Source organism: Ursus maritimus, assembly GCF_017311325.1.
Source record: "Ursus maritimus isolate PB19 chromosome X unlocalized genomic scaffold, ASM1731132v1 scaffold_X1, whole genome shotgun sequence".
Classification (NCBI taxonomy): domain Eukaryota; kingdom Metazoa; phylum Chordata; class Mammalia; order Carnivora; family Ursidae; genus Ursus; species Ursus maritimus.
The window spans coordinates 39596380-39608729 of NW_024423319.1; the positions used below are offsets into that span (position 1 = coordinate 39596380).

Here is a 12350-nt window from a genome sequence, read left to right on the forward strand (position 1 = left end):
GGGAAGAAGAAAGGGGGGGTAAACAGAAGGGGGAATGAACCATGAGAGACTATGGACTCCGGGAAACAAACCAAGGGCTTCAGAGGGGAGGGGGGTGGGGGAATGGGATAGGCCGGTGATGGGTATTAAGAAGGGCACGTACTGCATGGTGCACTGGGTGTTGTACCCAAGTAATGAATCATGGAGCTTTACATCAAAAACTAGGGATATACTGTATGGTGACTAACATAACATAAAAAAAAAAATTATTATATAAAAAAGAATATAGATAGAGACTGCACACTCCTCGTAAAAATCAACTCAAAATGGATCATAGAACGTAATACAAAACTATAAAACTCCTAGAAGACAGCATAGGAGAAAAAATAGATGACCTTGGGTATGATGATAATTTTTCAGATACAGCAAGGGCACAATTCATGAAAGAAATAACTGAGAGCTGGACTTTGTTCAAATTAAAAGCTTCTGCTCTGTGAAAGACAGTGTTAATGGGAATGAGAAGACAAGCCACAGACTGGGAGAAAATATTCGCAAAAGACACATCTGATAAAGAACTATTATCTGAAATATATAAAGAGCTCTTAAAACTCAACAATAAGAAAACAAACAACCTGATTTAAAAATGGGCCAAAGTCTTTAACAGATACCTCACCAAAGAAGATATACAGATGGCAAATAAGCATATGAAAAGATGCTCCATGTAATATGTCATCAGGGAAATGCAAGCCAAAACAATAATTACATACCACTACACACCCATTAGAATGGCCAAAATCTAAAACCCCGACAACACCAAATGCGGGCAAAGATGTGGAGCAACAGGAACCCTCATTCATTGCTGGCGGAGGGGCAAAATGATACAGCTACTTTGGAAGACAGTTTGGCAGGTTCTTACAAAACTAAATATACTCATATGATCCAGCAATGTTTCTTGGTATTTACCCAAAGGAATTTAAAATTTATACACACACACACACACACACACACACACACACTGCAAATGGACGTTTATAGCAGCTTTATTCATCATTGCCAAAACTTGGAAAAAAGCCAGTCTGAAAAGGCTACACACTCTGATGCTAACTATATGATATTCTGTAAAAGACAAAATTATGGAGACAGTAAAAAGATGAGTGGTTGCCAGGGATGGGAGTGGTAGATGAACAGGTGGAACATAAAAGGTTTTTAGGGCAGTGAAAATACTCATATGATAATACAATGATGGATACATATCATTCATTATACATTTGCCCAAATCCACAGAATGTACAACAACAAGAGTGAACTCTAAGGTAAACTATGAACTTCGGGTGATAATGATGTATCCATGTAGGTTCATCAATTGCAACAAACGTACCACTCTGGTGGGTGATGTTGATAGCTAGGGGAAGCCATGCATGCATACATGTGTGGGCCCAGGGGTTATATGCAAAAATCTCTGTATCTTTCTTTCAATTTTGCTGTGAACCTAAAACTGCTCTAAAAAATTAAGTCTTTAATTAAAAACAATATTGAGGTGAACATCATAAATATAAGAGTTTTTTGTGTTCCTTTTTATAATATTTTCCTCATGCCTCTACTCATCTCCCTGAGGTGATGACTGCCTTACTTTCTGTCATTATAAATTAATTTTATTTTTCTAGAATTATATATATATGGAATTATACAGAATGTATTCTTTTGTTTAACTTTTCATTCAGCATAATTATTTGAGATTTAGACATGTTGTGGTATATGTCAATAGTTCTTTCCTTTTTATTGCTGAGTAGTATTCTACTGTATAAATACATTACAATTTGTTGATTCACCCACCTGTTAATAGTAATTGAGTTGTTTCCTGTTTCTGGTTATTACAAATAAAGCTATCATGAACTCATGTACTACTTATGTATAGACATATGCTTTCAATTCTCATAGGTAAATGCCTAGGAAAGGACGGTCATCTGATAGGTCTATGCTTACTTTTTAAAGAAACTGTCAAAATTTTTTTGTAAGGGTTTGCATCATTTTATATTTGCATCAGCAATCTATACTAGTTCCAGTTGCTCCCCATCCTTACCTACACTTAGTATGGATATATTTTAATATTAAGACATTCTAGTAGGTTTATAGTGGTATCTTATGGTTTTATTATGTATTTCCCTGGTTAATAATGTTGAGTAACTTTTCATATGTTTATTTGCCATCTCCATATCTTATTTTGTGAGGTACCTTAAAATCTTTTGCCACTTTGTTTCTAGTTTAATTTTATTTTGGGATGTTTGTTTTATTAACGAGTTTAAAATTTTTTAAATATATTCTATATATAAAACTTTTTATGAAATATGTGATTTGCAAATATTTTTCCTAGACTGTGGGTTGTCTTTTCATTCTCTGAACAATGTCTTCAGAAAAGAATAAGTTCTTAATTTTGATGAAATATAATTTATCAACCTTTTCTTTTATGGATTATGTTTTTGCTTTCCTATCTAAGAAATATCTGCCTAACCCAAGATCAAAAGGATTTTCTCCAATGTTTTCTTCTAAAAGATTTCTAGATTTAGGTTTTATATTTAGGTCTATAGTTGATTGTGAGTTAATTTTTGTAAACAGTGCAAGCAATTAGTCAAAGTCTATTTTTGTGCATATGCACATCTAATTGTTCCAGGACTATTTGTTGAAAGATGATCTTTTCTCCACTTAACTGCCTTTGCACTTTTGTCAAAAAAAATCAATTCATTATTTATCTGTGGGTCTATTTATGGACTGTCTATTCTGTTTCATTCATATATATGTCTATTTTTTTGCTATTAACACACTATCATGTTTACTACAGTTTTACTGTCTTAGAATTGTGTGCTATATTGTGTATTTCCTTCTTTTTCTTATTTTAAATTTGATTTATTTGTCCCTTTCTATCTTCTTAAGTGGAAAACGTATATCACTGATTTTAAATCTTCTTCTTTTCTAACATAGGTATTTAAAGCTATTTCCCACTAAGCTCTGCTTTAACTCCATCCTACAATTCTCAGTATGCTGCAGTTTAATCATTATGCAACTTGATGTATTTTCTAATTTTCCCTGTGATTTCTTCTCTGGTCTATCAGTTATTTAGAACAGTGTGTTCTAACTTCCATATAGTTGGAAATTTTCTACATATCTTATTATTATTGATTTCATACTCATTCCATGTGGTCAGAGAACATATACTGATGTTTCCCATCTTTTGGTATTTATAGGGCCTCATTTTATGGCACACCATATGGTCTACCTTGGAGATAATTTCATCTGCCTTTGAAAAAAAACACATTCTATAATTGGATGTAGGACTCCATATATGTCAATTAGGTCTAGGTTGTTAATAACGGAATTCAAATCATCTATGACTTTATTGATTTTTTTCTAGTTCTGTCAATGACTAAAATAGGTGTGTTAGGAATTAACAACTATGATTGTGGATTTGCCTGTTTGTCCTTTTAATTCTGTCACTTTTGCTTCATGTATTTTGAAGCTCTGTTGTTATGCTTTAAATAGTCTTCTGTCCATCACACAAGATCCCAAATAGACAAAGTAATCTTGAAAAAGAAAAACAAACCTGGAGGCATCACAATTCCAGACTTCAAGTTATTTTACAAAGCGGCAGTAATCAAAACAGTATGATACTGGCACAAAAACAGATACATAGATGAATAGAAGAGAAAAGAAAACTCAGAAATAAACCCACAACTATACAGCCAATTAACCTTTGACAAAACAGGAAAGAATATCCAATTGGAAAAGGACAGTCTCTTCAAGCAAATGGTGTTGGGAAAACTGGACAGTGACATACAGAAGAATGAAACTGGACCACTTCCTTATACCATACACAAAAATAAATTCAAAATGGATGAAAGGCCTAAATGTAAGACAGGAAACTATCAAAATCCTAGAGGAGAACACAGGCAGCAACCTCTGTGATCTCAGTAGCAGCAATATCTTGCTAGACTCATCTCCAGAGGCAAGGGAAACAAAAGCAAAAATGAACTATTGGGATTTCATCAAGATAAAAAGCTTCTATACACAGAAGACAACAATCAATAAAACTAAAAGGTAATTGATGGATGGGAGAAGATATCTGCAAATGACATATTGGATAAAGGGCTAGTATCTAGAATCTATAAAGAACTTATCAAAATCAACACCCAAAAAATAAATAATCTAGTGAAGAAATGGGCAGAAAACATGAATAGGCATTTCTCCAAAGAAGACATACAAATGGCCAACAGACACATGAAAAAATGCTCAACATCACTCAACATCAGAGAAATACAAATCAAAACCACAGTGAGGTACCACCTCACAGCAGTCAGAATGGCTAAAATTAACAACTCAGGAAACAACAGATGTTGGTGAGGATGAGGAGAAAGGGGACCTCTTTCACTGTTGGTGGGAATGCAAACTGGTGTAGTTACTCTGCAAGACAGTATGGAAGTTCCTCAACAAGTTAAAAATAGAGCTACCCTATGACCCAGGAATTGCACTACTAGGTATTTGCCCAAATATACAAAAGTACTGATTTGAAGGGGGCACATGCACTCCAATGTTTATAGCCTCATTATCAACAATAGCCCAATTATGGCTGAAGAGCGCATATGAAAGAGCGCAAATGTCCATCAACTGATGAATGGATAAAGCAGATATGGCATACATACAATGGAATATTACTCAACCATCAAAAAAATGAGATCTTGTCATTTGCAATGACATGGATAGAACTAGACGGTATTATGCTAAGTGAAATAAGTCAGAGAAAGACAAATATATGATTTCACTCATATGTGGAATTTAAGAAACAAAACAGATGACTAGGGGAAGGGAAGGAAAAATAAAATAAGGGAAAAAACAGAGAGGGAGGCAAACCATAAGGGACTGTATAGTTAAGAGAACAAACTGAGAGTTGCTGGTGATGGGTATTAAAGAGGACACTTGTGGGGATAAAATAAAATAAAATAAATAAAATTAGTTGTTTTTTTTTTAAATGGTCAGAATACATGAACAGACTTTCTCCAAAGATATCCAGATGCCCAAAAGACACGTGATAAGATGTTCATCATTATTTACCATCAGAGAAATGCAAATCAAAACTACAATGAGCTATCACCTCACCTCTGTCAGAATGGTTAAAATCAACAGCACACAAAACAACAGGTGTTGACAAAGATGTGGAGAAAAAGGAACCCTTTGGGAATGCAGACTGGTGCAGCCACTCTGGAAAACAGTATGGAGGTTCCTCAAAAAGTTAAATAGAGAACTACCCTATGATCCAGCAATCACACTACTGAGTACTTACCGAAGGAATACAAAAATACTAATTCAAAGGGATACATGTACGCCTATGTTAGAGTAGCATAATTTATAACAGCCAAGATATGGAAGCAGCCCATGTGTCCACCAGTTCATGAATGGATAAAGAAGAGGTGGTATATATATATATATAGAATGGAATATTACTCAGCCATAAAAAAGAATGAAATCTTGCCATTTGCAATGATACACATAAAGCTAGAGAGTATAATGCTAAGTAAAATAAGTCAGGGAAAGACAAATACCATATGATTTCACTTATATGTCGAATTTAAGAAACAAGACAAATGAACACAGGGAATAGACAGAGAGAGAGAGAGACAAATCAAGAAACAGATTCTTAATTTAGAGAACAAACTGATGGTTACCAGAAGGGAGGTATGTGGGGGGATGGGGTGAAATAGGTGATGTGGATTAAGGAGTACGATTGTCATGATGAGCACTGGGTGATGTATGGAGTGTTGAATCACTATATTGTACATCAGAAACTAATATAACACTGTATGCTAACTAAATGGAATTAAAATAAAAACTTTAAAAAATGAAATAAAATATTCAGTACAATTACTAAAAAAAAATAAAATGAACAGTCTTATGTCTTGTAAATAAATTTAGAGAAGGAAAGAGATATCATCTTTTATATTTGTCCACATATATACCATTTATAGTACTTTTAATACCTTCCTAGAAATCCACATTTCCATCTAGTAACATTTCCCTTTAGCCTGGGGAAATTTCTTTTAGTGCAGATACGATGATGAAAAATTATTTTATTAATGTCTTAAATTTTATTTTATTTTATTTTTAGAATTTATTATTGAAGTATAGTTGACATACAATGTCATAGTAGTTTCAAATGTACAATATATTGATTCAACTATTCTTTTTTTTTTAAAGATTTTTTATTTATTCATTTGACAGAGATAGAGACAGCCAGCGAGAGAGGGAACACAAGCAGGGGGAGTGGGAGAGGAAGAAGCAGGCTCATAGCGGAGGAGCCTGATGCAGGGTTCGATCCCAGAATGCTGGGATCACGCCCTGAGCTGAAGGCAGACGCTTAACTGCTATGCCACCCAGGCACCCCTGATTCAACTATTCTATACATTACTCAATGTTCACCCTAAGTGTAGTCACCACCTGTCACCACACAACTTCATTACATTTTTGTTGACTATGCTGTACTTTCCATCTCCATGACTTGCTTATTTTATAACTGGACATTTGTACATCTTCATCCCCTTCACTTATTTAACCCATCCCCCCACAACCTCCCCTCTGGCAACCAGCAGTTCGTTCTCTGTATTTAAGAGTCTGGTTTTTGTTTGTTTGTTTCTCTTTATTTTTATGTATATTTTCATTGTATAGAACAATTGTGTTGGCAGATTTTTCAATTCTCTAATGTTTTTACATTGTTGTACAGTATCCATTCTCTTGGATATCCATTCTCTTGGATGAGAAGTCTGTCATCATTCATATCATTGTGCCCCTGTACGTAATGTGTAATTTTTTCTCTAGCTTCTTTCAAGATTTTCTTTTAATCTGTTTTTTCAGTAGATTCATTATGATGTGCCTAGGTACAGTTTTATTTTTATTCTGCCTGTGGTGCACTTAATTTCTTATTATCTGTAAATTTATTATTTTTCACCAAGTGTGTGAAATTCTTGTCATTACTACTGCCCCATTAATTACCTTTTTCTTCTCTCCCCATTGTTATAGGGCTCCATTTACATTTGCATTAAACCATGTGATATTATCCCACAGGCGGGCCAGGCCCTATGCTTTTGTTTTCTTTTTTTCTTCAGATTGTATCTTTCCTCTGATTCATCTTTAAGTTCACTGACCCTTTCTTCCATCATCATGATTCTGTTGTTAAAAGCCTAACTGGTGAATTGTTCTTTCTCATATTTTGTATTTCAAATCTAGATTTTCCTTTTTTTTTTTTTTTTTTTTTTTTTAGTTTCTAGTGCTCTGTTGTGATTCTCTATTCATTCACTCATAGGAGCACATTTCCCTTTAAATCAACAAATATATTTATCCTATTGTTTTTAATCTTTTTCTACAGATTCTAACATCTGTGTTATTTCAGAGTTATCTACAAATTCTAACATCTGTGTTATTTCAGAATTAGTTTTCATTCAGGAGTCTTCTTGACTATGGATCACTTTTACCTGTTACTTCTTATGCCTACTAAGTTTTAATAGCAAATTACACATTGTATATTATAGTCATCCTAGATTCTTTATCTTCCTCTGAAGTGTACTGAACTTTTGTTGTTTAGTACAGACTTTTAAACATCTTTAATGTGCTAGTAGACCTTCTATATTCCTAAACGGAATATGCTCTTGAGATACTATCCTAAACTTTTTCATATATAATTAGTAATATTCACTGATTCATTCAAAAATATTTGAGCCCCAGACAGTGGAGACTAGAGTATGAACCCCTTTCTCCCAGCATAATTCTCTTTAGGCCACAATTTGTTATCCCTTTTTAATCTTTTAATTTCACTGTCAGTCACTGACAGAGTGGCTGGGTTTATGCTATTTAATCCTTACGAATACTTACTTTGTAATTATCACACGTTTACAATAAGGGTGCTGCTATGGGAAAAGTGAGATAAAAATAGAGATTCACCAACCATTAACTTACACAGACTAGATAAAAATATATGAAATCGCCTAGCATGATACCCGACACAGATTAGTAGCCTGTTGTTAGGTTTTAGGTTCCTTCTTTTTTTTTTTTTTAAAGATTTTATTTATTTATTTGACAGAGATAGAGACAGCCAGCGAGAGAGGGAACACAAGCAGGGAGAGTGGGAGAGGAAGAAGCAGGCTCCTAGCGGAGGAGCCCGATGTGGGGCTCGATCCCATAACGCCGGGATCACACCCTGAGCCGAAGGCAGACGCTTAACCGCTGTGCCACCCAGGCGCCCCGGTTTTAGGTTCCTTCTTAAGTGTTTTTCCCTTCTTTTGCCTCTTAAGTTAGTGAGTTCAACAAGACTGATCATAGGTTGGCAGAATACAACTCTCAGATCAAATGTAGTAAGAAGTCTGTTTTGTATAGTCCAAGATCTGAGAAATTTTTTTACACTCTTAAAGGGCTATTTTTAAAAATGAGAGAAAAATATGTGACACAAGCCTTATGTGGCCCACAAAGCCCAAAATATTTACTCCATGGTCTTTTATAGAAAATGTTTGCTAATCCTTGAGATATAGTCTAATCCTTACAGCTATCTAAAATAAGCAGTATGGTAGAATTCATTTTATCTACTTAGATGCTGAGGTAGAAGAACTGTTTTTTTTTAAACATATTTAAACACTATTTTACTGGTTTCACTAAGTTTTAAAAGGCTCATTTCAAATCTTACCTTTTCTCCTTTTACACCAGTACAGTCACATTTTGATCCTGGAGAACACCCATAGCAAGCCTGTAAGGAAGAAAAAAAGGGAGGAAAATTATTAAATACGAACCTGAAAACCAGTCTCTGACTTACCCCTCAACTAAATTCAACAATCCAAAACTATAAACCAAATAGCAGAAAAATACCTGAAAGAATACAGACCAAATTGCAAACAATGGTTACCTCTGTGGAAGCTTTCACCATTTATGGTACACATTTCCATTTGATCTTTTCACAATGAGCAGATGTAATTTTTATAATTTTAAAGTGAAAAATATCTTTTTAAAAAGATATTAAAAATTTAAAAGAATTCAAACAACTTTCCTGTAATATGATTTGCCACTTGTCCAAGCTCTTAGGAACTCCTTTTTTTGTCCTAACATCACAAGCAAGAAATGACCTTTCAATCTATATTAGCAATGACATTGGCAACTAGCCAAAGATGTCTGCTGGTTGAAGTTGCTTATATCTTGGCATTCATGAGCAATCACGGACCATAAAATACATAATGCTATCTTTTACCAACTTCTTAAAATTTGCTTCCACTCTCTCATCACTAGTATCTCAGTCTGTAATGATTCCAACAGTTTTACTACAAATGTTCCCACAGCCTAGATGTTCTAAAGAGCCACTACTAATAAGTTCATTAACTCATATTAAGAATTGAGGTCTTGAAGCCAGAAAAATACCCTTCTCTAAAGTAAGAACCCATAAGAGGGGCATCTGGGTGGCTCAGTAAGTGGAGCAACTCTTGATCTTGGGGTTGTGAGTTTCAGCCCCACATTGGGGGTAGAAATTACTTTAAAAAATAATAATCTTTAAAAAATAAAATAAAATAATAAAATAAGAACCCATAAGAGAAAAAGACAGTAGATGACTTCTGCCATCCAGATCTACCCTGTACTCTGGCATAAAGCTGAACTGCTTAGAAAAACAAATCATAATTAGTTTAATATATGTAGATAGCTCACCATTTATATACAATATGGTGGTATGCTTCTCATTAAATAAGAGAAACTTTTATGTGTTGTAAATACCCAGTAATGTGTATCAATGCTCAGCCTTGAAAGACTGTGACTTAAAAAGTACCTTAGCCTCCTTCCCAACATTCCATGTGTTCCTTTACTCCAACCACTACCAGAATACTTTCCGAATTCATTATCAAACTACTGACCTCATCCTTCTACTTATAACTCCTAACCCACTCAGCTGCAACTAGAAGCCAGCCACATGTTTGAACTCCTTTTTTTCCTGATAAAAAGCAAACAACAATGGCTTGATGTTGGGAGTTAATCTCTTACTCACATTGCAAGATGTTGTTCCAGTAAAAAATGTTCCTGACATCTCTAATCGAAAGTCTGTTATGCAGCTATTATTTGTCATACATACGTGATTAGGTTATACACTGGTTTTAGTATTATACATCAACTATATTACAAGTTAAATGGACTTATACAGATTTACTCATCAAACATGAATTAGGCATGATTAGAGGCCAGAAAACTTGTTAGACACTAAAGACAAATAAGACGCAGCTCCTTCCAACATATAAAACTAACTCAACAAATACTTATTGATCACCTGTTATGTGCCAGCCACTATGTTATATTAGGTGCAGGTGGAAGATGCAGAGACAGTACATATTGCTCTCTAACAGAAAGGATAATTCCATATAGAAAAATTACAGTGTATCAGGAACGGAGGTTAATTTAAGATAATATAATATTGTTTTGTGCAAACATGAATTCTAGATTTCAAAGTACAAACTTACAAATTCTAGAAGCTACTGATTCACAAGATAAAAACTGCTAATGGTCATATTCACTGAATTAGATTGTGCATATTATCAATAATCAGTTACATGCATTAATGGAGGAGTAAAGGATAATGATAATCCAAAAATGGCTGTATATCTAAAAATAACATTTGACTTTGGAATGTATGTCTGCACTTTAAATGTAAATTTATGAGCATCGTTTTCTGGTGTTACAAGTAAAAGATGGTGTAACTTTCCATTTTCATCTTTCACTAAGAAATCTTTCTTTTTAAAATATAAATTAAGTTCCTGAGGAAAATGCAAAGCAATAGACAGAGAGGATTTTGTTAATATGGAGAAGATATTATGTGAATTTTCTTTAGAGTTGTATTTCTGGATTCTCAGTATCCAACAAAATCCTCCAAATCCTAATATAATTTGTAAACAAGCAATATAACTTTAAATATGTGTGCATGTTATTTTGGAAGTAATTTTATATAGTATTTTTCTTTAAAATTAATAATTTCATCTTTTTGCACTTCTTTATTACTTAACATGTAGCTATACTTTAGCGAGGTCGCTACTTGAAACACTTGATATTTGTTTGAATTTAAAAATTTAATTTATATTCTATTTATTCCACCCACATTATGATAATGACACTAGTGCTGGTGGGAGGGGAGTGTTTAAAGGCATTGTAATACAAACACCGACCACTAGATGCCACTTTCCATACAGTTATAATAGTGATGCCCATAAGGAACTAGCCCCATTTGACATTTGGTTAATGGAGTAACTTGTTTTTTACCAACAGCCACTAATACTAATTAGGTGCCCAATAAGTACAAAGCACAATATTAGGGTTATGAGTCATACCAAAAAATGTGTAGACATGAGTGCTGCCTTTAAGAATCTTCCAATCTAGTTTTTAAAAAAACCTATGCCTAAATAAATAAAATAAAATTTAAATACAATGGAATAATGATGTAGGAGACAATGGTAATAGAATGAGCTCTAAAATATAAGAAATACATTCTGAGTTTACCTCAACAATTGAATCATTAGGAGACTATAAACAAGTCATTCCCATGCCCTAGGACTCAGTTTTTTCTCTTTGGTAAAATGACAAAGATGGACAATATAATCTCTTTAGGAAGCTTCCAGATTTTGCAGTCTGTAATTCAGCAGGATTTACCAAATAAAAATGAGTGGTATAGTCAATAATTGCTGTCGAAATTAAGAAAGGGAGTTCTTTTGAGCCTGGGAGTGTTCATAACAGCTCTATAGATAAAGAAGGTAAATAACTTGACTTCAATTTTGAAGGATGGGCAGAAAGATATCTAGAAGAAAAATGGCCATGGCAAGTACTAAGATTAAAACACAAAATTTTTGTGGGCAAAGAGCCGGGTAAAATAAACATTAAGTACCTCAGTCTAAGGACTTCTTAAGTCCATATGAAAAAAGTATAGTAGGAGATAAGGCCAAAAAAAGAAAGTTTTTTTAAAAACTGGAAAAACTAATTCCGCAAAGTCATTGAACACTGTTAAAGCAAGAAAATGATGCAACTATAGTAATGTTTTAAATGTTTTAAAGAGAAAATAATAAAAAGTATGGGAGATTTTTTATTATCACATAGTAAAACACACCATAAAAGTACAATAATTAAAACAGTATGGTATCATTCAAAGAATGGGCAGCTGGGTGAGCCTTAAGAGAAAGGCCAGAAACACACACATTTACTGTATGATTAATGTTGGCATATCAAATAAATGTGAAAATAATGGATTGTTCAATATATGGTACTAGGACAATTACAGAAAACAATAAATTTAGACCTCAGGTTCCTACAATTAAAAAAAACAGATATGA

The 12350-nt window shown here is 33.7% G+C and overlaps 1 protein-coding gene across 1 annotated transcript in view; it reads right to left on the reverse strand.

Moving 5' to 3' along the window:
* Nucleotides 1-12350, reverse strand: part of COL4A5 (collagen type IV alpha 5 chain) — a 252110-nt gene that overhangs the window by 138910 nt on the left and 100850 nt on the right. The window contains exon 2 of the mRNA XM_040627518.1: nucleotides 8693-8752. Within this exon, the coding sequence (XP_040483452.1) occupies nucleotides 8693-8752 (60 nt within the window). The remainder of the gene's footprint in view (nucleotides 1-8692; nucleotides 8753-12350) is intronic.